The 25,895-nt window shown below is 44.0% G+C and overlaps 1 protein-coding gene across 1 annotated transcript; it reads right to left on the bottom strand.

The window, feature by feature from the left end:
• Nucleotides 1-25,483, bottom strand: LOC123998678 (calcium-binding mitochondrial carrier protein SCaMC-3-like). The gene is made up of 10 exons (XM_046303777.1): nt 24,529-25,483; nt 8,353-8,476; nt 7,574-7,661; nt 7,369-7,480; nt 6,905-7,063; nt 6,561-6,713; nt 5,982-6,095; nt 5,677-5,844; nt 4,514-4,664; nt 1-2,833 (listed from the first exon to the last, which is right to left on the bottom strand). Exons 1-10 carry the CDS (start codon nt 24,745-24,747, stop codon nt 2,652-2,654), a joined length of 1,470 nt encoding a protein of 489 aa, XP_046159733.1. The 5' UTR covers nt 24,748-25,483; the 3' UTR covers nt 1-2,651.
• Between the last annotated feature and the right edge of the window lie 412 nt (nt 25,484-25,895).

Here is a 25,895-nt window from a genome sequence, read left to right as displayed (position 1 = left end):
TGATCTGGTGGACTCACTAACACATGCTTTGTTCAGAAATGATGTCTGAGTGTTGGAGCATGCCCCTGGCTATCCATAAAAAAAGAAGAAAAATGACAGCATCTGATTTGCTTTATATAAGGAATTTAAATTATTTATACTTTAAATATGATACTTAAGTATATTTAAAACCAAATACATTTGGACTTTTACTCAAGTAGTATTTTACTGGGTGATTTTCACTATACTTTTACTCAAGTATGAAAATTGGGTACTTTTTCTACCACTGCTAATCAGGGACTGATCTATTGATCTATTAACTACCAGGACAAGATAACTGGCAATAATCCTGATTTTTGAGGCCAGGAAGTGTGAATCCCCCAGGACCAGCAGAAGCAAAATAGCCCCATAACATGAAAGACCCACTACCACATGTTAAAGTAGGTATGGGGTTATTGTCTGCATATGCATATTTCTTTCAATGCAAAACCCCCCACTGGTGTGCGTGGCCAAAGATCTCTATGTTCACGTCATCTGACCATAGCACTGGTTCAAATCCAAGTGCCAATGCCATTTAACAAACTCCAGGCTATCACGCCCTGACCTTAGTTATCTTTGTTTTCTTTATTATTTTGGTTAGGGTGTGACGAAGGTGGTATGTGTGTTTTTGTCTTGTCTAGGTTTTTTTGTATATCTATAGGGTTTTGGTTTGTCTAGGTAAATGTAGGTCTATGGTGGCCTGAATTGGTTCCCAATCAGAGGCAGCTGTTTATTGTTGTCTCTGATTGGGGATCCTATTTAGGTTGCCATTTTCCATTTTTGGTTTTGTGGATTATTGTCTATGTGTAGTTGCATGTCAGCGTCACGATCGGTTTGTTAGTTTGTTTAGTGCTCTTCGTTTATTAAAGAAGAATGTATTCTTATCATGCTGCACCTTGTTCTCCTCGTTATGACGACTGTGACACAGGCGTTTACATTTGCTGGACGACATGAGAATATAACTCTTTAGCCATGCACACCAGTGCTGGATTTTGCGTGGAAAGAAAGAATGCATATGCAGAAAATAACCCCATACCTACTGTAAAATATGGTGGTGGATATTTCATGTTATGGGGCAATGTTGCTACCAATGGTCCTGGGGCCCTTGTTAAGGTCAACGACATCATGAATTCTACCCAGTACCAGGACATTTTAGCCAAAAAACGTGGTTGCCTCTGCTAGGAGGCTGAAACCTAGCTACAAGTGGATATTCCAGCAAGACGATAACCCCAAGCACACATCAAAAGCCACAAAGAAATGGTTAATTGACCACAAAATCAACATTTTGCAATGACCCTCTCAGTCTCCAGACATGAACCCCATTGAAAACCAGTGGTATGGAGGAATGGTCTAAGATCCCTCCCAATGTGTTCTCCAATCTCATAAAACATTTTGAGAAAAAGGCTCAGTGCCTGAAAGGTAATGAAAACGGGTGGCAGTAAATTTGACCCCTTTTTAAAATGTTTTTTTTAAACTTGTTAAAGCAAGAATCCTTAGTTGATACATTCATTTTTGGACTTATAAATTAATGAGATATACCCATTGATTATTGAAGAATATAATTTATGAATGCCTCATGAGCTTAGTTCAACTGTCGTTCCCCATCAGAACCCAAAATATAAGCTTGTTTTACTCCAATGTTTGTAAACAATGTAAATGTAGAGCCTCAAAACATGGTTAAAACTATCACTTTCATCTCATTGATGGTCAGTCCTGACATCCGTAGCTCTGTCTATGAATTTGAGAGTGGTTACATTTCTCCAGGCCCTTCCCCCAGCTTTTTACCAAAAAAGTGTTTGGTTGACCGCTTTGTTATTTAAGGATTCTATCTTTAGACAAAATCTCTTTCACTGAGTAATTGTCTTAGTATAAAATTATAGAATGTTCACATTTTTTGGAGCAGACAATATAGGTCAAAATGTGCATTATTTAGTATGTTTTACTCATCTTTATCAAGGGTGCCAATAATTTTGGACCTGACTGAGAGCCACTTGAAATAGGGGAGAAACATTCCCTTTCTAAAAAGTGCAAAGCCATTCATGGACTAGGTTGGAGGAACAGCTCTGTATAAGACCCTGTATAAGTATCTCTGTGTTCAGAATCTTTCCCTTACAAAATACATACTGTATCAATATACAGTACATCATGTAAAAGTCAAAGTTTCCTCGTTTAAGAACTTTAGAAACTCCCCCATTAGAATGTACGTTTTTGAGAATAACAACTGAAGACAAACAGTGCATGTAATCCAATTCTAATCTCTTTTGAGATATTGAAATAAAGAGTGGGGTTAGTACTTTGAAGAATGGCCCAGATTCTCTCTCGCTCTCACACCTCCTCCTCCTAATCTGTCTCGGACACAGCCGTTTCTTACAGACTTCAGCTCAGCCTGATAGCAGACTCTTCCCTCTTTCTTAATGACGGTACAGCATCATTGAGGGGCTGAGAGGCAGAGTGATTCAAACAGTGAGTATATCTGTCTAGCTAGGTGTAAACGGGAAGCTTCCTGAATGTGTATGAAAAGGGTGGACTATCTGTCTTCTATCCCTCAATCCTCTGCTGTCTTCCTCTCCATCTTGAAATCCAAGAGCTGCACTCTACATCCCTCTCTTTCTTCTGCCTCTCGCTTCCTCTCTCTACGATTTCACACCCAGAGCCTTCTTCATGTGTTCGTATACCACGTACGAGATGCTGACAGCAGGGATGACCTTCAGGAAGTTGGGGGCGATGCCGCGGTAGAGCCCAGGTACCCCGTCATGTGATATGATGTGCTTGAACTGACCGACCATGGACAGCTTGGGCCCGCCCTCAGTGGAGGCTGGTGGAAAGAGTGAAAGACGGCAAAAACGTCTGTTGTTCAGTTCAGTTATATCCGTTAGATAGCTATTAATAGATAGGGGAAAGGGGGATACCTAGTCAGTTATACAACTGAATGAATTCAACTCTGTTTGGAACAGTAATACAGTGCCTTCGGAAAGTATTTTTTCCACATTTTGTTACGTTACAGCCTTATCCTCAAATTGATTCAATTGTATTTTTCCCTCATCTATCTACACACAATACCACAGAATGACAAAGCAAAAACAGTTTTTTTTTTAAAATTGTTGCTAATTTATACAAATAAAAAACAAAAATATCACATTTACATTAGTATTCAGACCCTTTACTCAGGACTTTGTTGAAACACCTTTGGCAGCGATCACAGTATTGTGTCTTCTTGGGTATGATGCTACAAGCTTGGCACACCTGTATTTGGGGAGTTTCTCCCATTCTTCTCTGCAGATGCTCTCAAGCTCTGTTAGGTTGGATGGGGAGCTTTGCTAAACAGCTATTTTCAGGTATCTCCAGAGATGTTAGATCGGATTCAAATCCGGGCTCTGACTGGGCCACTCAAGGACATTCAGAGACTTGTCCCGAAGCCACTCCTGCGTTGTCTTGGCTGTGTGCTTTGGGTCGTTGTCCTGTCAGTAGGTAAACCTTCGCCCCAGTCTGAGGTCCTGAGAGTTCTGAAACAGGTTTTCATCAAGGATCTCATCAAGGTACGTGGTCAAGGTACTCTGTTAATCTTTTCCTGGATCCTGATTAGTCTCCCAGTCCCTGCAGCTGAAAAACAAAGATCCCCACAGCATGATGCTGCCATCACCATGCTTCACCGTAGGGATGGTGTCAGGTTTCCTCCAGACATGACGCTTGGCATTCAGGCCAAAGAGTTCAATCTTGGTTTCATCAGACAAGATCATCTTGTTTCTCATGGTCTGAGTCTTTAGGTGCCTTTTGGCAAACTCCAAGCGGGCTGTCATGTGCCTTTTACTGAGGAGTGGCTTCCATCTGGCCAGTCTACCATAAAGGCGTGATTGGTGGAGTGCTGTAGAGATGGTTGTCCTTCTGGAAGGATCTCCCATTGCCACAGAGGAACTCTGGAGCTCTGTCGTAGTGACTATCGGGTTCTTGGTCACCTCCCACAGACATGCACTGTCAACTGTGGGATCTTATATAGACAGGCGTGTTCCTTTCCAAATCATGTCCAATCAATTGAATTTACCACAGGTGGACCAATCAAGTTGTAGAAACATCTCAAGGATTATAAATGGAAACAGGATGCCCCTGAGCTCAACATCGAGTCTCATAGCAGAGGGTCTGTATACTTATGTAAATAAGGTATTTCTGTGTTTATTTTTAATACATGTGCTAAAATGTCTAACAACCTGTTTTTGCTTTGTCATTATGGGGTACTGTGTGTAGATTGCTGAAGATGATGTTTTATTAAATCCATTTTAGAAGGCTGTAACGTAACAAACTGTGGATAAAGTCAAGGGGTCTGAATACTTTCCGAAGGCACTGTAGATATAGGGTAATAGGTTGACATAGTAGGTAGTAATTCATTTGTTATAGATTATGTTATAGAATGTAATTGAATCTATATTATCTATGTAATATCATCTATGTTATGTAGTAAGGTAGAAGGTATAATTGCAGTTCAGTTGTACACCAGTCTCACCCTGGGCCTGCATGCGTGTTCTAATGAGAGCCAGGGGATAGGAGGCCAGTTGTCCACAGGTACTAGACACAGTACCACAGCCCAGCAGTACCAACACCCCCGGGTCAGCAGAGCCCTTACTGTACCGCTGGAGCCAGGCATTCTTCAGAGTCTGAGATGGAAAGGGGGAGGGGACGAGAGAGAAGAGGAGGGGAAAGAAAAGAGACAAGGAAAAAATAAACAGAGAGGAGAAAGAAGAGGTGTAGAGGGGTGAGAGTGGAAACGAGAGAGGACTACGGGAAGGGATAGATTGGCCACATTGTTAATTTGACAGATATTTTATTCCATTAAAAATGAGGACGTAGTAGAGAACCACGGCTCATTGACTGCTAGTAAAAGTGAAACTCAAAGTTCACTTAAACACATAAAAGTCATTTTTACGAGAGAGCTGAGCAACAGTAACAGCAGCATACATACTGACTGGCATTCCCCTGAGTACAAGGGACAGGGCCAGTGATGAGGTTTAGCTTTCCCAGAAAACATCAAACGCAGGCAGGCAGGCAGGCAGGCAGGCAGGCAGGCAGGCAGGCAGGCAGGCAGGCAGGCAGGCAGGCAGGCAGGCAGGCAGGCAGAGGCAGGCAGGCAGGCAGGCAGGCAGGCAGGCAGGCAGGCAGGCAGGCAGGCAGGCACACACACACACACACAGGGCTGACCCCATTTAGTTGACTGGTCGATTGCTTGGTCGATAGGCTGTTGGTCGACATGTATTTTTTTTATGGAAGACGAGACACTTGACTGACTCGTGCCTGTCTCAGTGGACTAAAACATTGCGGAGGCCATGGGGATGGCACAGTCCATCACTCTATCCTATTACTGGCAATTTCAGGAGTGTACCGGCAGAATCTACGAAGGCTAGCAGCAGGAGGGTCGAGAACAGATGTTTTTCTTCTGGTTATCTTGATCTCTGGCTCCCTCTTGAGTGATTTGTGTGTCTTAATTATTTCATCAAGCAGTGCGCTTACAGCATCAGACAAGCTCAGTGCATATAGTTGATTTTATTAAAACATATAAAGGTGTGTTTATATATGGAAATATACGTTTAAAAATGTACGGTCAAGCAAGATTTTTTTTTTTTTCCAGGGACAGCCCTACTCTCTCACACACACACACTTTCTCACACACACCTCATAGACGGCCAGGTCTATGCCAGCATACGGTATGATGCCAAGTGTGTTGGGCACGTAGCCCCTGTAGAAGGCTCGCACCCCCTCCTTCCTCAGGATCTGACGGGCACAGTCTACAATGCCAGAGTACTGGCCAGTCTTCCTCAGGGTCAGACGAGTCTTCAGCACCTGGGAAGCGAGAGAGGGAGGAGAAAGGGGAAATAGAGTGGGTGTACAAGGAAGAGAAGGCAAATAAGGGTAAAGTCCTATGTTTCTTTATTCAATAAAAAGTCTATCTTTCTGTCGGTCTGTCTCCCCTCACTCACCTCCATAGGGTAGATGATGGTTTGTGCAGTGGCTCCAGCCAGAGAGCCAGCGATGAACCTCTCCTGCACCCGCAGAGTACCTGCTTCATTTCTGCCCCGGATCAGCCACTTGATCTAAGATGGAGGAGTCAGGGGAGACAGGGGGAGAGGAGAGACAGGCAGGTGGAAGAGAGGCAGGGATATACAGGGATTAAGGGGTGAGGGGGATAGATTTTGGGAGGTGGGAGAGGCAGGGATACATAGTGAGGGGGAGGTTGGGGGGGAGATGGGGGTGAGGGGGGGAATATGTGAGTCACACTGGGGTGGAGGAGGAGAGTCAGAGACACAACACGTAGAGACACAGGGTGTGTCTGACAGGATGAGAAACAGAGTGTGTGTGTGAGCAACATTTCACACCTCAGTGTGGGTGTGTGACTCCTTCATTCCTATGCTTCACTAATGACTACCCCATACACCAGAACTTCTTTACAGATGTGTATCAGTATTCTCCTTCCATTGGTCCATAATAAATCCAAATCAACCCCTGGGACCTCTTACACCCACATTTGTGTACAGGTGCGTACAGTCCTCTTCCCTCACCTGTTCGTAGGCCATGAACTTGATGGCAGACTCTGGGGCTATTTTGAGGACGTTGATGCCGTTGCCCCTCCAGAGGGCTCGTACACCCCCCTCCTGGACCATCCCCCTCAGCCCCGTCCACAGGTTGATCCCCCTAGAGCTGGAGCCATGCACCTAGAGAGACAGCATTGTCAGTAACTCTAATAACATTCAGTACATCAGGGGTGGCTAACCCTCCTCCTGGAGAGCTACTGGATGTGCAGGCTTTTGTTCCAGCCCTGCTCTAGCACACCTAATTCCACTAATCAGCACTGCACTGACCTCTAACCTCTGAGTCTGTAGTAAACACAACAGTAACCCTTCACCTGTAGGAAGACCTTGAGACGGTCGAGGGGGGCGGTTCCTGTACGTGACACCGCCCCTGCCATCGCCCCGGCAACCAGCTGCCTCCACACTACCCCCGACTGGCGCTCTTGTTGGGAAAACTCTGGAGGCACTGTCATGTGCTCTCCGATGTCAAACATCTGAGAAATCACAGAGAAACACTGGTCAGTGAAATAAACTTGATTGACATCCAGAACTATCTGTATATTACATGATCCCTTCTCTAAGGTTTCCAAACTAAAATTCCTGGATAAAGCATCAGAAACAATGTAAACTATATAACATAGTTCGAGAAAACAGTCACAGTTGTAATGAATTAGTTTCTATAGCTAATCTGTAATAATTGAAAATTCCATGTAATGATATCTGTGCTACTTCATGTCAAGCAAAGATCTAAACCGTCAAGTGTAGAGATAGAAGTCATATATAGGCAGTACTGACTGACCAGAGAGTGTTTCCAGTAGTGGGCGATGCCCTCTATGTTGTGAAGAGGGTTAAACAGGAAATGATCTCGCCACTCATTCCAGTTGATAGTCATGGTGCCGTCCCTGTCCATACTGAGAGATCACACAGAGCAGTGTCAACACATGCACGCACGCACACACGCACAACATAAACACACACACACACACATGCTTACAAACACACACCTCTGTAGTATTTTGATGGCGTGTTCTGTGGACACCTCCAGTCCCAGGTTGTGCAGCGATTGTTGAATCTCCCCGACATCAATGCGCCCTGCGTAAACAGTGAATCTCATCAGTGCCCACAATATGTAATATGTACCTCCAGGCATACAGTACAGACAGTACTTTGTGAACTCCATGCATTAATGTGGTATGATACTACATACCATTCATGCAGTCATACCACACATTCAGATAAATTACCATACCAGTGCAATGTGACATAGAATGCACTGTGCATGTATGCACAATTTAAACAGTGTTTTGCGAGTGAAAGGACATTGTATCCAAATGGCCCTCCTACATGTGTCTACTTATGTGTGTTTAGATCAGACTTGGGTTCAAATACATGATTATCTAAGCAATAAGGCCCGAGGGGGTGTGGTATATGGCCAACATACCACAGCTAAGGGCTGTTCTTAGCACGACACAACACGGAGTGCCTGGATACAGCCCTTAGCCGTGGTATATTGGCCATCTACCACAAACCCCCCGAGATGCCTTACTACTATTTTAAACTGGTTACCAACTTAATTAGAGCAGTAAAAATAGACGTTTTGTCATACCAATCAGCATTCAGGCCTCGAACCACCCAGTTTATAATGTTATTTAAATACTTATTTTCTGTGTGTGTGAATGCATTAACTGTAAGTCGCTCTGGATAAGAATGTCTGCTAAATGACTAAAATGTCAAATGTAAATGTGTATGCATGTGTGTGTGTGAGTGAGGTGGCCATGCCGACCATCATGGTTGCGGTCCAGTGTGTGGAACATGAGCCGCAGTTCCTTCTCGTGGGCCCACAGGTACTGAGAGAACTCCTCAAAGTCCAGCAAGCCATCATGGTTGGTGTCACTCTCACGTACTATCTGCAGGAGTAGGATAAAAGGGGTAAAAGGGGTAAAAATAGCAGAGAGGGAGGGGGTGAAGGGTCAAACAGTGTAGGGGACAGGGGGTGAAGGGTCAAACAGTGTAGGGGACAGGGGGTGAAGGGTCAAACAGTGTAGGGGACAGGGGGTGAGAGAGAGGTTGAGGGGGATGTGACAAGGTGAAAAAGTGTGGGGTGGGTTGGGGCCAGGGGTGAGATTTAGGGTAAGGTGATAGTTTGAGGGGGTGAGAGGTAAAGTGAAGGGAAGAAGCAGGAAGGAGTTCGTGAGAAATGACAACAAAGCCTATCATTATTTTACAAGGTCATAACCTGCAAACATAAAACAATCAGCAGAACTGTTCTATATTCATCCTCTCTAGTGCTTCCTCAAACAAGGAGAGGAAGAAAGGAAGAAAGAGAGAGGGAGAGAAAGAGAGAATAGAGTGAGAAAGAAAGAGCGAGAGAATAGTAGAGAGAGAGCAAGAGAGCGAGAGTGAGAGAACCCCTACGTTGACCTCGTCATAATCCGCTTCACTCCTGTGCCCAGTGTCCAGTTAATCTTCAGTAACAATCACATGCTACTGGAATCTGACCTGAACTAATGCACTTGACCAACACACACACACACACACACACACACACACACACACACACACACACACACACACACACACACACACACACACACACACACACACACACACACACACACACACACACACACACACACACACACACACACACACACACACACACACACACACACACACACAGAAAGGAGAGATTTGCTCAATCTTGGCAGCAACATTTTCAGAATCTTGTCTAAGCCTATCAAGGGGTTCTTTCTGAGTCTGTCTGTCTTGTATTTTTAATGAATACATCCACGATGTATAAGCAGTTCAAAAATCCACATAATCCTTGACATTGTTAATGAGATAGCGGGGAGGATTTGCATATTCTCATGAAATTCAAATGAGACTATCCTACTTATCCTGCCACTTATCCTAACCATTTCAACTTTCTGTTAGGTATAAATGCTTGAATTGTAATTCTAAGTGTAGCTGATGGAAGCTGTCTGTATAACACATGACAAGCATAACTTTAAGTATGGCTTTGAATTGGCCCCCTCCTCCACGACACAAATATAATCAGAGCAAAGTCTATTTAAGCATTGCCAGACAAATACATCCTGGTCCAGAGGGATATTGCCTGTGGTGTCTGAAAACTCCCAGAGGAGATTTGAAGGAAAAGCACAGCTGTGGGTGATGATGCTTAGCTAAACTAGCCTACTATTTGAGTGTGGAGATAATGCTAAACTAATCTGCTGCATGGCTGGGGAGGGATGATGCTTAGCTAAACTAGCCTACTATTTGAGTGTGGAGATAATGCTAAACTAATCTGCTGCATGGCTGGGGAGGGATGATGCTTAGCTAAACTAGCCTACTATTTGAGTGTGGAGATAATGCTAAACTAATCTGCTGCATGGCTGGGGAGGGTGATGCTTAGCTAAACTAGCCTACTATTTGAGTGTGGAGATAATGCTAAACTAATCTGCTGCATGGCTGGGGAGGGATGATGCTATGTGAAAGGAGTGATGCTAAACTAAACTACTGACTGTGGTGGAGTGATCTCCTAAGCTAATTTCCTTTATGCTAATCTAAATGACTGATTAGCTGTAACCTGAGGAGTGCTATCTATGTGCTTCTGTGTGAGTGTTACTTACAGCAAGTGCACTATCACCTACAGTGCCCTCAGAAAGTATTCATACCCCTTGACTTATTTTGTTGTGCTACAGCCTGAATTCAAAATGGATTCAATTGATTGTTTTCTCTCACATATCTACATACAATACCCCATAATGACAAAGTAAAACACACCCCTGAATCAATGCATGTTAGAATCCCCTTTGGCAGCGATTACAGCTGTGAGTTGTTCTGGGTAAGTCTCTAAGAGCTTTGCACCCTGGATTGTACAGTATTTGCTATAGATTTTCAAGCCGATTTAAGTCAAAACTGTAACTAAGCCACTCACAAACATTCAATGTTGTCTTAATAACCAACTCCAGTGTATATTTGGCTTTGTGTTTTAGGTTATTGTCCGGCTGAAAGGGGAATTTGCCTCTCAGTGTCTGTTGGAAAGTAGACTGAACCAGGGTTTCCTTTAGGATTCTGCCTGTGCTTAGCTCTTTAAAAAACAAACATTTTACTTAACCAGGAAAAGCCCATTGAGACCTAAAGTCTCTTTTTCAATGGAGACCTTGCCAAGAAGGCAGCAACAATCAATACATTACAGAATTAAAACATACAACAACATGATCCAGCCTAATAAAAGCATTTACACTCCTCTGTAACAGAGTCTCCCATCAATATTTTAAATCCATTCAGTGGCACTAACATATCTAGATGAAACATGGATTGTAGACTATTCCATGCCTCTGGTGCACAAGAAGAGAAGGCAGAAGACTTGCCTAATACTGTGAATGTCCTGGGGACTTTAAGTAGCAACCACCTAGCAGACCGGGTATGGTAACTGCTGGTGGTGAAGGAGACCAGACTACAGAGGTAAAGAGGGAGTTTACCCAAAAGGGCTTTGTAGATAAACACATACGGATGTATCTTTCTGCACATATAAATGAGGTCCAACCTACCATTTGGTACAATGTGCAATGGTGGATGAGTGACTTGGCATTTGTAATAAAGCGCAAGGATGCATGATAAACAGAGGACAGTCTCTGTAATGTATATACACCATAATCAATTATGGAGAAAAGAGAGAAAAGAGGCGTGAACAAGCATCTTTCTAGTCATAAGTGAGAAGCAAGCCTTATTACGAAAATAAAAACACAATTTCAATTTAAGCTTTATCACAAAATTGTCCACATGAACTTTAAAGGACATCTTGTCATCCAACCAAATACCTAGGTATTTGTAGGATGACACTAATTCAATGGATAAGCCACCAGATGTGACAATTTCATTTCAAATCATTAATACAAATTCAGAACAACACAGGAGCTAAAATGGAACCCTGAGGCACACCTCTATTAATCTCAAGAAAGCTAGACTTGTGATTGTCAGTATATACACATTGTGTTCTGTCAGAAAGATAGATCTTGCTAGCAACAATTCATGGTCAACTGAATCAAATGCCTTTGATAAATCCACAAACAGAGCAGCACAACGTTGCTTTTTATCAAGTCCATTAATGATGTTGTTTGCCACTGCCATAGCTGCAGTTGTAGTGTTGTGCCCCGATCTAAAGCTCAGTAAGTTCTTTTCAATTAAGAAGTTTTTCAACTGTGAGTTCACTAGGGATTCATAGACTTTGGCCAGGATAGGGAGTTTAGAGATAGGACGGTAGCATCTGATGGATCTCCACCCTTCAGCAGTGGGAGGACATAAGCTGATTTCCAAATGCTGGGTATGGAATTGGTCAAGAGACAAGAGACTCAAGTTGAAATTGTGAGCCACAGGTTCAGTAATAATACCAGCGTCTATCTTTAAGAGGTAGGGGTCCAGGTTGTCTGGACCGGCAGACTTTTTAGTGTATATTGCCTTATAGACCTCAGTATAAGAAACAGACTCAAAGTTAAAATGATTCACATGAGGGCCTATATCATAGTTGACTGTAACAGAGCTTACATTAGAGGCCTGGGCCCCATCATTATCAAACACTGAACCAGCAGATATGAAGTGCTTGTTAAAACCCCTACAATATGGGCTTTATCCTTCACTTCACTAGAATCCATCATTAAATGGCCAGGAAGGCCAGAGGATACATTAGAACCTGACACTGATTTGATTCGCTTCCAGAACTTGGTAGGGTTGTTTAGGTTCTCTGTGACTGCATCTAAATAGTCATCTGATATTGACTTCCTGATCAATTCTGTGCATTTGTTTCTTAGCTTGAGCCCAAGAGATATTTCTCTTTCTAATTAATTCTGCCAAGTTATCTGAAAACCAGGGATTGTCCCTTCCACTGATTCTAACTTCTTCACAGGGGCATGCTTATCACAAATCGACACAAATTTCATAGAAAAATTGTCCCAGGCAGTGTCACCATCGGGAATCAGATTTACTTGAGGTGAATCTGTCTCCTCACCACGCGCTCTCACCACTGGTGTCCCCCAGGGCTCTGTTCTTGGCCCTCTCCTATTCTCGCTATACACCAAGTCACTTGGCTCTGTCATAACCTCACATGGTCTCTCTTATCATTGCTATGCAGACGACACACAATTAATCTTCTCCTTTCCCCCTTCTGATGACCAGGTGGCGAATCGCATCTCTGCATGTCTGGCAGACATATCAGTGTGGATGACGGATCACCACCTCAAGCTGAACCTCGGCAAGACGGAGCTGCTCTTCCTCCCGGGGAAGGACTGCCCGTTCCATGATCTCGCCATCACGGTTGACAACTCCATTGTGTCCTCCTCCCAGAGCGCCAAGAACCTTGGCGTGATCCTGGACAACACCCTGTCGTTCTCAACTAACATCAAGGCGGTGGCCCGTTCCTGTAGGTTCATGCTCTACAACATCCGCAGAGTACGACCCTGCCTCACACAGGAAGCGGCGCAGGTCCTAATCCAGGCACTTGTCATCTCCCGTCTGGATTACTGCAACTCGCTGTTGGCTGGGCTCCCTGCCTGTGCCATTAAACCCCTTCAACTCATCCAGAACGCCGCAGCCCGTCTGGTGTTCAACCTTCCCAAGTTCTCTCACGTCACCCCGCTCCTCCGTTCTCTCCACTGGCTTCCAGTTGAAGCTCAGCATCCGCTACAAGACCATGGTGCTTGCCTACGGAGCTGTGAGGGGAACGTGCACCTCAGTACCTCCAGGCTCTGATCAGGCCCTACACCCAAACAAGGGCACTGCGTTCATCCACCTCTGGCCTGCTCGCCTCCCTACCACTGAGGAAGTACAGCTCCGCTCAGCCCAGTCAAAACTGTTCGCTGCCCTGGCCCCCAATGGTGGAACAAACTCCCTCACGACGCCAGGACAGGGGAGTCAATCACCACCTTCCGGAGACACCTGAAACCCCACCTCTTTAAGGAATACCTAGGATAGGTTAAGTAATCCCTCTCACCCCTACATGGGCCCCCTAAGTTTTAGATGCACTATTGTTAAGTGACTGTCCCACTGGATGTCATAAGGTGAATGCACCAATTTGTAAGTCGCTCTGGATAAGAGCGTCTGCTAAATGACTTAAATGTAAATGTAAATGTACTTGCTTGCTCATCAAACTGTCTAAAATGTATTTTAAAAATATAACGGGGTTTGGCTTTGGTCCTTCTTGTATTTCTAACACAAGAAAATGCACAGTGATCACTGACATCATTACAGAATGCCCCAGTCGATGTGTATTTGTGAGGGCTCTATTCCATTTCGTTTTATCTTAAAAAACTCCCTAGTCCTTGCCGATGACAAGCATTCCCATAACATAATGCAGCCACCACCATGCTTTAAAATGTGAAGAGTGGTACTCGGTTATGTGTTGTGTTGGATTTGTCCCAAACCTAATGCTTTGTATTCAGGGCATAAAGTTGATTTCTTTGCAATTTTTTTTGCAGTTTTACTTTAGTGCCTTATTTCAAAAAGGATGCATTTTTTGTTCTATTTTTATTCTGTACAGGCTTCCTTCTTTTCACTCTGTCATTTAGGTTAGTATTGTAGAATAACTACAATGTTGTTGATCCATCCTCAGTTTACACCTGTCACAGCCATTAAACTCTGTCACTTTTTTAAAATCACCACTTTTCTCATGGTGAAATCCATGAGTGGTTTCATTCCTCACGGCAACTCGGTTAGGAAAGTCGCCTGTATCTTTGTAGTAACAGGATGTATTGATACACCATCCAAAGGGTAATTAATAACTGCACCATGCTCAAAGTGTTATTCAATGTCTGCTTTGTTTTACCCATCTACCAATAGGTGCCCTTCTTTGCGAGGTATTGGAAAACCTCCCTGGTCTTGTGTTTGAGTCAATGTTTGAAATTCACTGCTCGACTGAGGGACCTTAGAGATAATTGTGTGTGTGGGGTACAGAGATGAGGTAGTCATTCAAACATCATGTTAAACACTATTTTTGCACACATAGTAAGTCCATGCAACTTATTATGTGACTTGTTAGGCACAGTTTTACTCTTGAACTTATTTTGGCTTGCCATAACAAAGGGGTTGAATACTTATTGATTCAAGACATTTCAGCTTTACATTTTTAAGTAATTGGTAAAAATGTTAAAGAACATAATTCCATTTTGACATTATGGGGTATTGTGTGTGGGCCAGTGAAACAAAATCTTAATGTAACAATTTTAAATTCAGGCTGTAACAAAACAAAATGCGGAAAAAGTCTAGGGCTGTGAATACTTTCTGAAGGCACTGTATGTGCCACTGCCAACCATGAAAGTCCAGTCGGTGTGGTAGGAAAGGGTCAGGCGTAGATGGAAAAATCTACCAGCCGCTCAAATGTTTTTACCAGCCAAAATATATTTGGGCCATAATTACACCACGACATAATTACAAAATGTTCACGTTTATTATGTGGTCCTTCTGTAGCTCAGTTGGTAGAGCATGGCGCTTGTAACGCCAGGGTAGTGGGTTCGATTCCCGGGACCACCCATACGTAGAATGTATGCACACATGACTGTAAGTCGCTTTGGATAAAAGCGTCTGCTAAATGGCATATTATTATTATTATTTATTTATTATTATTTTCTCTCACTTTAGCTCAAATAATGGACACCATTGATTTCAAGAAATGTTGAATCATTTTTAATGTGGTTGCATCATATTTCTGTGCATACTTTGCAATGAAGCTTGCATCAATGCATACTTCAAATGATGTACAAACAGAGTACGTATTCGAGAAGTGACCTCTGTGCTTCGTTTCGCATAGTTTGATTTGGACTCATACTCCGACCCTCCCGTGCTCCAATTTACACGCTCAGTGCACGGTAGTACACATTTCGAGAAACACCCATTGAATCTGGCGAGGCTCTCTGGCTCTACTAGGCTATGTGGCTCTATTGGGCTATGTGGCTCTACTGGGCAATGTGGCTCTACTGGGCAATGTGGCTCTACTGGGCAATGTGGCTCTACTGGGCAATGTGGCTCTACTGGGCTATGTGGCTCTATTGGGCTCTCTGGCTCGACTAGGCTATGTGGCTCTGTGGCTCTACTGGGCTCTGTGGCTCTCTGGCTCTACTAGGCTATGTGGCTCTATTGGGCTCTGTGGCGTTACTGGGCTCTCTGGCTTTACTAGGCTCTGTGGCTCTACTGGGCTCTGTGGTTCTACTGGGCTCTGTGCTTCTACTGGGCTCTGGCTCTACTGGGCTCTGTGGTTCTACTGGGCTCTCTGGCTCTACTGGGCTATGTGGCTCTATTGGGCTCTGTGGCTCTACTGGGCTCTGTGGCTCTACTGGGCTCTGTGGCTCTACTGGGCTCTGTGGCTCTACTGGGCTATGTGGCTCTACTAGGCTATGTGGCTCTATTGGGCTCTGTGGCGCTACTGGGCTCTGTGGCGCTACTGGGCTCTGTGGCTTTACTAGGCTCTGTGGCTCTACTGGGCTCTGTGGCTCTACTGGGCTCTCTGGGGAGTTTTCTAATCGGTTTACGCACACCACAGATACAAGGTGTATAGAATTTTATGTGAAGAGAAATCCCCAATCGTCAACTACTATGATAACCATATTATCTGGACTGAATGGAAAATGTCCTGCAAAAGGGATGACTTCAGTAGTCATAAATCCAGCCATTCTGCCAGCCAGGCTGAGTTGAACTCATGATATTGTGCAGATGTGCATTAACACAGTAGTATCCCAAATCCCTGGTGATGACAGTTTAAGCTAGAGGACTGTTTCGCTAGCACAGACTGTATTATGTCCCGAGATTCATTTGATGGCATTGAGGAGTTTACCACATCAGTCACCGGCTTCATTAATGAGTGCATCGACAACATTTTCCCCACTTGACCGTATGTACATAGTCCTGTTTTAATGCCTTGCCTCTTTGATGGTTCATTGGAGGTGTAGCACGATTTCTTATAAGCGTCATGATTGGTGTCCCGCTCCTTGAAAGCGGCAGCACTAGCCTTTAGCTCAGTGCAAATGTTGACTGTAATCCATGGCTTACGGTCAGGATAAGTTTGAATCCTAATACAAAACCCAGTGACGCAAGCCTACCAGACTAGCTAACTATGCTCGCTTTGAGGCAAGCAACACTAAACTATGCATGAGTGTACCAGCTGTTCTGGACGACTGTGTGATCACACTCTTTGTAGCCGATGTAAGACCTTTAAACAGATTAACATTCACAAGGCCGCAGGGCCAGACGGATTACCAGGACACGTACTCAGAGCATGGGATGACCAGCTGGCAAGTGGCTTCACTGACATTTTCAACCTCTCCCTGACCCAGTCTGTAATACATCCATGTTTCAAGTGGACCCCCATAGCCCCTGTGCCCAGGAACGCCATTTTAACCTGTCTAAATTACTATCGCTCCGTAACACTCACATCTGTAGCCATAAAATGCTTTGAAAGGCTGGTCATGTCTCACATCAACACCATCATCCCAGACACCTTGGGCCCTCTCCAATCCGTATACCGCCTCAACAGATCCATAGCTCAGGTAGTCTCTATTGCACTCCACACTGCCCTTTCCCACCTGGACAAGAAGAACACCTATGTAAGAATGCTATAAATTGACTCCAGCTCAGCCTTCATCACCATAGTGCACTCCAAGCTCATCACTAAGCTAAGGACACTGTGACTGAACATCTGTCTCTGCAACTGGATCCTGGACTTCCTGAAGGGCCACCCCCAGGTGGTGAGGGTAGGCAACAACACATCCGCCACTCCCTGTTCACCCACGACTGCATGTCCACTCACGACTCCCACACCGTCATTAAGTTTGCCGATGACATGACGGTGATACCCAATGCCTGATCCCCAATGATCGCCTGATCACCAATGATGATGAGACTGCCTATAGGGAGGAGGTCAGAGACCTGGGAGTGTGGCGCCAGGACAACAACCTCTCCCTCAATGTCAGCAAGACAAAGGAGCTGATCGTGGGCTTATGGAAACGGAGAGCCGAGCACGCCCCGTTCACATCGACAGGGCTGTAGTGGAGCGAGTCGAAAGCTGCAAGTTCCTCGGTGTCCACGTCACTAAGGATCATGGTCCACACACACCAACACAGTTGTGAAAAGGGCACGACTACGCTTCTTCCCCCTCAGGAGGCTGAAAAGATTTGGCATGGGCAGTCAGATCCTCTATAGGTTCTACAGCTGCACCATTTAGAGCATCTTGACTGGCTGTATCACTGCATGGTATGGCAACTGCTCAGCAACTGACCACAAGGCGCTAAAGAAGGTAGTGCGAACGGCCCAGTACATCACTGGGGCCGAGCTCCCTGCCATCCAGGACCTCTATACCAGGCGGTGTCAGAGGAAGGCTGTAAAAGAAGGACTCCAGCCAACCGTCTTAGACTGTTCTCTCTGCTACCGCATGGAAAGTGGTACTGATGCACCAAGTCTGGAACCAACAGGACCCTGAACAGCTTCTACCCACAAGCTATAAATAGTTAGTCCGGGTAGCTATTTGATGAACTATTTAACTATCTGCATTGACCCTTTTTGCACTAACTGTTTTGACGCATCACATACGTTGCTGCTACTGTTTATTATCTATCACTTTTTTCCTAGTTACAGTAGATGTACACATCTACCTCAATGACCTCGTACCCCTGCACATCGACTCTGTACTGGTACCCCGTGTACATAGCCAAGTTATCCTTACTCATTGTGTATTTATTACTACTTTTTCTTTCTCTCTGCATTGTTGGAAAAGGACCTGTAACTAAGCATTTCACAGTTAGTCTACACCTGTTGTTTACAAAGCATTTTACAAATAAAATTTTATTTGGAGACTGAGGGTAAGATGTGTGTGGTGTATGGTGTGTGTGTGTGTGTGTGTGTGTGTGTGTGTGTGTGTGTGTGTGTGTGTGTGTGTGTGTGTGTGTGTGTGTGTGTGTGTGTGTGTGTGTGTGTGTGTGTGTGTGTGTGTGTGTACGCCAGACACTGATATTAAGGTCAGGCGGGGTCAGGGCAGCACCAGGTTTGTGTTACAGTCATACCTTTAAAATATTCATTCAGGAAAGTGCTGCTTTCCTGTCATGTACTGGGACAAGCAGATCAGAAAAGCATGCATCAGTATTGTGTTGAAGCAACAGAGTTTTCAGATAGCACTGGTGACAGGCACCTTGAGTTGGAGGGATGTGTGAAAATAGCACTGGTTAATGTTGTGTTGTTTTGAGTTAGAGAGAGCAATGGAGTTTTGAAATAGGTCCCAGATGTCTGGGTAATGGAGCACTGATCCAGTGCTGCTGATCCAATTTCTGCTGTTCCGCCTGTGGCTATGGAATCCTGACCTATTCACTGGACGTGCTACCTTGTCCCGGACCTGCTGATTCGTCTCCCTCCCCCGCCCCCCCAACCTCTCTCAACCTCTAAATGCTCTGCTATGAAAAGCCAACTGACATTTATGCCTGAGGTGCTGACCTGTTGCGCCTTCTATAACCACTGTGATTATTATTTGACCCTGCTGGTCATCTATGGGTTTCTGTATACTTTGTGACAACTGCTGATGTTAAAAAGGGCTTTATAAATATATTTGAATGAGCACTCTCTTCCAAGGAACTCTTTTAATATCTGTAGTAAAATGCCTCTCACTGCCTGTAGAACACACTGCCTGCTTCTCCTGTGACATCACAGGGTCAAAATAGAGCACTGAGACACCGGCTAGACTGGACCATAGCTCATAGCTCAGGCAGTTGAAGACTTGATATGAGAGGCCTATACACTCGGAATAAGTGAAGCAGGTTATAGTTCCTGTTCATTGTACTAGTAGGCTACAAACAAATATACTTGTTTATAGTAAATACAGGAACTACACAGTTGCCTATGTCAGTGCTTCTCAAACTGGAGTCCACTAGGTACTGAAGGGGTCCATGACAAGATCAACCATTTACTTTACATCATTTTTTTATAAATATATATTTTTAAATCCCTAACTGAAAAACAATGTATTTTATATATTTTTTCCACAGTTCTGTTATTACAAAACTACCACTAACATCATCATCATAAAGGGAAAAAAAACATTTTGTTCAAATACTGTACCTAACGCAACAATTCTGTAATGTTAGTAAGAGATATACATCTTTCAAATGATTTGCCACAGAGTGGCAAAGTGGTCTAAGGCACTGCATCTCAGTGCAAGAGGCGTTACTACAGTCTCTGTTTCGAATCCAGGCTGTATCACATCCGGCTCTGATTGGGAGTCCCATAGGGCGGCGCACAATTGGCCCAGCGTTGTCTGGGTTTGGCCGGGGTAGGCCGTCACTGTAAATAAGAATTTGTTCTTAACTGACTTGCCTAGTTAAATAAAGGTTCAATTAAGAAATGTATAAAAATAAAAAGTGCTCTGTACGTCATTGAAAATGCCTTTGAATGACCGAAACATCACCCATAACATTTTTACACTATTAAAATGCTCAGAATTAAAGAAATTGTACCCTTTCTCCCATCTCTAACTATCACTATCAGGAAGCCCGACAGAACAGGCTGAGTGGGCGGGGAGCTTATATTATGAGCTCTCCTTGAATGACAGCTCTTTGAAACACCCTTGTGGCCGTTGCCAGGTAACAAGGTAAACAATGGGTCACATGTCAATGATGACCAGGTAAACAATGGGCCACATGTCATTCTGACCCTAAATAGTATTCCTCAACCCATTTTCTCTACAAAATGTTCTCAACAGAGCTGATAATGGACTGTTAGATATCAGTCAAACAGCAGCAATGCACAATTGCATTTCTATTGTTTTGTAACTAATCACTGTTCATTGATACACTTCTTCAGCAGAATTAGTCAAGTCTGAGTCCCCGAAGCGTAGACATAAGGGAATGTACATGAAAACAGCATACAATAAGTGAACTGGACAATTGATTGATGCCTCTGCATTAGCATTATAAATGACAATATGTTCAGAATTGTATGTATTGATCAAACATTTATTTGTTCATTTACATTAGGCAAGCATATCTGAAATATTGATCAACATGGACATTCATGAGAAATAATGGTGAGACATCATTTGACATTAAAAAAAAAAAAATAGAGCCATAAGCCGCAATATAGGCACACTGCTGCCCTACAGTGTACAGGACCCCATTGATTCTTACAATTTGTAACTCTCATCTCCCGTCCAAATGATAGAAAAAAACTATGTAAAAGAAAATGTGATATCATATAAATTACTTAGACTTTGGGAAATGCAACCAACTACAGAGATTGATGGGACGGGATCGGGAGAGGAGGGGGACCCATGTACCCCGCTTCAATCAAGCAGACTTCAGTCACCCACTTGTCTTCAGTCACCCAGAAGATTGAAGCTGGAGACAAAACCAGGTATGGCCTTCTCCTTGTCAGGCCTCTCACACTGGGCAGATGGGTTCTGGGATGGACAGCTCGCACATCTTCCCCACATAAGGCACTGGATCAAGGGTGACCTTGTTGAAGAGGAGATCCAGGAGCCTGTCTATGTAGCATGTAAGGGTTTTGAAAAGGGAAATGTTTGTTAAATGGGTAGTGAAATTCACTGTTCTGAGTTATGACGTTATCATTTTGTTGATGTAGTGATCTACTCATTCTACAATGTGTTTTCTGGTGTTTTTGAAGTACTCATTTTGAAATATGCAACGTTTAGTGAACTTTTCAATGTTTGTATTTGGAATTTGTGTGTGCCTGAAATGTTCAATTGAATTGAATTGAATAATTATGACTTACAGTATTGTTGGGTGTGTCTTCACGGGCTTCACAGCATATCCCCCCTTCTTTGGTTAGTCTTCACTTGATCTGTCTTCACAGGCTTTACAGCATATCCCCCCTTCTTTGGTTAGTCTTCACTTGATCTGTCTTCACGGGCTTTACAGCATATCCCCCCTTTGGTCTGTCTTCACAGGCTTTACAGCATATCCCCCTTCTTTGGTCTGTCTTCACGGGCTTTACAGCATATCCCCCCTTCTTTGGTTTGTCTTCACAGGCTTTACAGCATATCCCCCTTCTTTGGTTTGTCTTCACGGGCTTTACAGCATATCCCCCCTTCTTTGGTTTGTCTTCACGGGCTTTACAGCATATCCCCCCTTCTTTGGTTTGTCTTCACGGGCTTTACAGCATATCCCCCCTTCTTTGGTCTGTCTTCACGGGCTTTACAGCATATCCCCCCTTCTTTGGTCTGTCTTCACGGGCTTTACAGCATATCCCCCTTTCTTTGGTCTGTCTTCACGGGCTTTACAGCATATCCCCCTTCTTTGGTCTGTCTTCACGGGCTTTACAGCATATCCCCCCTTCTTTGGTCTGTCTTCACAGGCTTTACAGCATATCCCCCTTCTTTGGTCTGTCTTCACGGGCTTTACAGCATATCCCCCTTCTTTGGTCTGTCTTCACGGGCTTTACAGCATATCCCCCTTCTTTGGTCTGTCTTCACGGGCTTTACAGCATATCCCCCCTTCTTTGGTCTGTCTTCACGGGCTTTACAGCATATCCCCCCTTCTTTGGTTTGTCTTCACAGGCTTTACAGCATATCCCCCCTTCTTTGGTTTGTCTTCACGGGCTTTACAGCATATCCCCCCTTCTTTGGTTTGTCTTCACGGGCTTTACAGCATATCCCCCCTTCTTTGGTTAGTCTTCACTTGATCTGTCTTCACAGGCTTTACAGCATATCCCCCTTCTTGTTTCTGTCTTCACTTGATCTGTCTTCACGGGCTTTACAGCATATCCCCCCTTCTTTGGTCTGTCTTCACGGGCTTTACAGCATATCCCCCCTTCTTTGGTTTGTCTTCACGGGCTTTACAGCATATCCTCCCCTTCTTTGGTTTGTCTTCACGGGCTTTACAGCATATCCCCCCTTCTTTGGTCTGTCTTCACAGGCTTTACAGCATATCCCCCCCTTCTTTGGTTAGTCTTCACTTGATCTGTCTTCACAGGCTTTACAGCATATCCCCCTTATTTGGTCAGTCTTTACAGCATATCCCCCTTATTTGGTCTGTCTTCACAGGCTTCACAGCATATCCCCCCTTATTTGGTCAGTCTTTACAGCATATCCCCCTTATTTGGTCTGTCTTCACATGCTTTACAACATATCCCCCCTTATTTGGTCAGTCTTCACATGCTTTACAACATATCCCCCCTTGCCTTGGGAAATCTGATTTTTTATCATGGCATTACTGCTGCGGTGGTTGTCTGGAAAGATGTGCAAACCGAGTAGATGTTGAATTTTCTAAAATGTAGATCATTAGAGCCCCAATGACACAAGCTACAGCAAATATAAGACAACAACCCACATAATTGAATGGCAGAATATAATTTTCAGGGGTAAATTACAAATACTATACACACCCGAACTCCTTTTGTGGACAACATTCCTTCATTTCAGCTGTTTGCTGTCAGTTCTCAGACTCAATGTAGGAGGCTTAGGGATGGAAGAACAAAAACCATATAGTGACAATCAGCTGTGTTGCAGAAAATATACCGTCAAAGTAGCCACAGTTACAGCCACCGTGTCAGACTCATACTTACATTATGGTCAGTGCTTTCAAGATAAACCGATCCACTGTCAATGATGGTTCAGCATCCATCTTCATGATTAGCTTCCTGGCAAGACACATCAAATGTTCTCCCCAATTTATGAAGCAACTTCGCTCTAAATGTGCACTGCACACGGGTGTTATGATCCTGTCCAGCCAAGATGAAAATCAGCCACTGCTTACGGATGTCTTCATTCTTCAGGAAATAGTGTAATATTAAATTATCACTATGGCATCCAGTCACAACACGGTGTGTTTTTTCTGGCATGATGGTAAGTAACTTGCTAGTTATAAGTTACAACACAGATGAAAAGTTGAGTTACCAGTATCGTTCTGCCACGTTCTACTTGAGCTATTTATGGTTTGTAAACAAAGCCGTATAATGCGAACATGTGATGGCTGTTTTAAGGCGTTACATATTTAAATGAGTTAAGATTATAAGACGCTACTGTATAACATTTACAGCCCTACTTAGCATTGCATAGGGGCAGCAGGTAGCCTAGTGGTTAAAGCGTTGGCCCGTAACCGAAAAGTTGCTGGATTGAATCCCCGAGTTGACAAGGTCGTTCTGTTCCTGAACAAGCCACTGTTCCCCGGTAGGCTGTCATTGTAAATGAGAATATGTTCTAAACTGACCTACCTAGTTCAATAAAGACAGAAGTAATCCCTGAATTCAAGTGTTTGACCCGAGGGAGGGGACCAGTAACTTCATGATCAACTTAGTTAATGTACAGTCATTTTTTCACTGGTTTCATCCAAATATCCTCAAATGTTATGAAACACATGATGTTCACTGTTCGGACCTTTAGCAGAAAAACTATTTTTTTTTAGATGTGTTGTTTAAACTTTAAGAAATGTAGAGCAGATGTCACAACAACAGATTACACAAATTTACACAAATCTGGCCAAGGGGTCTGTGGAAGAAGTTGGTGCAATACAGTACAGCCTGGGAGGCTCATAGGGATCCACAGTACTCCATCAATTGTTGTTTACATTTTACTTTCCATGACTGAAGTATTGGTTAGTCTGGCCATGCATGGAACTGCAGCAGTCATGAAACTTCTTGTATGCTATTTTTTACCTCACTCTAAAGTCTGAGTTGTGTTCGGATTTTGAGGGGGTCCCTGGTGAATTTGCTATCAGAAAAAAACGTTTAGGAACCCCTGGCCTATGTCAGACATACTGTATGATCAGTTTGTGTTGTTTGACAGGACATACATTTACATTACATTACATTTAAGTCATTTAGCAGACGCTCTTATCCAGAGCGACTTACAAATTAATCGTTTTACTCCTTACTCAGCCAAGAACACACACACACACACACAATTAATGTGCCATGCAGGCTATAATTCAAGGGATACACATTTCTATTGGAATAACCCCAAAATCACTATCCCTCTCACCTCCTCCGCGTCACTGCGAAGTAAACCGCGGGCAGCGAGTCCAATCCTCAGCTCGTTGATGTCGACTTTACCGTCTTTATTGAGGTCCAGTTGGTCGAACAGTTCGGCCCATCTCTCTCGCGTTTCCGGTTCCCTATCAGGGTCCGACACACCTTTGTCTTGTTCTTGACAGCGAGCCTGGGTCCAACCAAAGCAGAACCGAGCCCTGCCTTCGCCCATGTGAATTGGAGACTTGTGCAATCCTGGTGGTGGTGGCTATTACCCCAACCTGCTGCCGCGAAGCAGGCGTAGAAAATTAAAGGAGTGCTTTTTGTTCTAATGACTCCCAGTGGGTTTCGTTACGATAGCCTACCTATTCAAATCCCGGAACCATGGTATATCGAAATAGCACGAGAGTCTTACTGAAATAACTGATGTTCTCCGTCGGTCTCGTTACCGAGGCACCGGTTTCATATACCGAGTCGTTGCAGAGAATGTCAGTACACCCGGCGCGGTGTAAACTCTCGGTGCCTGTAATATTAATCCCCGTATCCGTTACGTATCTCGTGACATCGGCGATGATTAAATCCATGAACTAATTCAAATGAATTAGTCTGTTGGTCAGGGGACAGGCTCTGCCTTTTGGATAGGCAGTGAGTCCCCCATGCAACGAAGCGAACCAAGCTCCCGGTGTTCGTTATATTTTTTACCACAGCTACAGCTTTGTGTATGCATGTAGGATGCCGGGTGTAATTTCTATGCTGTCATCTCTGACAACGCGCTCAATGCGGTGTTTGTGTGCGAGTGTTCGTGAGAGAAAGAGTTCCCTTTTACCTTGAAAGGTTCGAAGTTAGAACAGAGTGAGAGTGGTTAGGTGTAGCTGTAGGAGAAGAAGCCTAACAAAAATCATCTACTTTCACCTCTGCAGGTCCATCCTCTCCTCCTCTCTCGTAAGATTATGATGCTTCCTTCTGTTCATTACATAGCCGTTATCATTATTGCAGCTGCTCATAACACACACACACACACACACACACACACACACACACACACACACACACACACACACACACACACACACACACACACACACACACACACACACACACACACACACACACACACACACACACACACACACACACACACACACACACACACACACACACACACACACACACACACACACACACACACACACCAGCATCAAATCCCTCAAACTATAATTGCAATCTAGCCTCTACCACACAACAGGCTACCACCGTATCCTTAGTCCTAATCACTTGATGGATATTTCATTCAACTGAATTCTGAATTGGTAATGCAGGAACATTAATGTGATCTCCATTTTCACATTGAAAGTAAAGGGTGCTGTTGGCTGCCCCATC

This window comes from Oncorhynchus gorbuscha, linkage group LG16 (genome assembly GCF_021184085.1).
Source record: "Oncorhynchus gorbuscha isolate QuinsamMale2020 ecotype Even-year linkage group LG16, OgorEven_v1.0, whole genome shotgun sequence".
In the NCBI taxonomy this organism is placed as follows: domain Eukaryota; kingdom Metazoa; phylum Chordata; class Actinopteri; order Salmoniformes; family Salmonidae; genus Oncorhynchus; species Oncorhynchus gorbuscha.
Note: the sequence above shows the minus strand (reverse complement) of the source record. Positions and strands in the feature narration are given on the sequence as shown.

Coding starts and splice junctions, on each gene's coding strand:
- LOC123998678 (XM_046303777.1), bottom strand. CDS start 24,747: ATGGGCGAAGGCAGGGCTCGGTTCTGCTTTGGTTGGACCCAGGCTCGC. Junction 8,477..24,528: donor TTCGCAGTGACGCGGAGGAG/GTGAGAGGGATA, acceptor CTACTCCTGCAG/ATAGTACGTGAGAGTGACAC. Junction 7,662..8,352: donor ACTGGACCGCAACCATGATG/GTCGGCATGGCC, acceptor CTGTTTACGCAG/GGCGCATTGATGTCGGGGAG.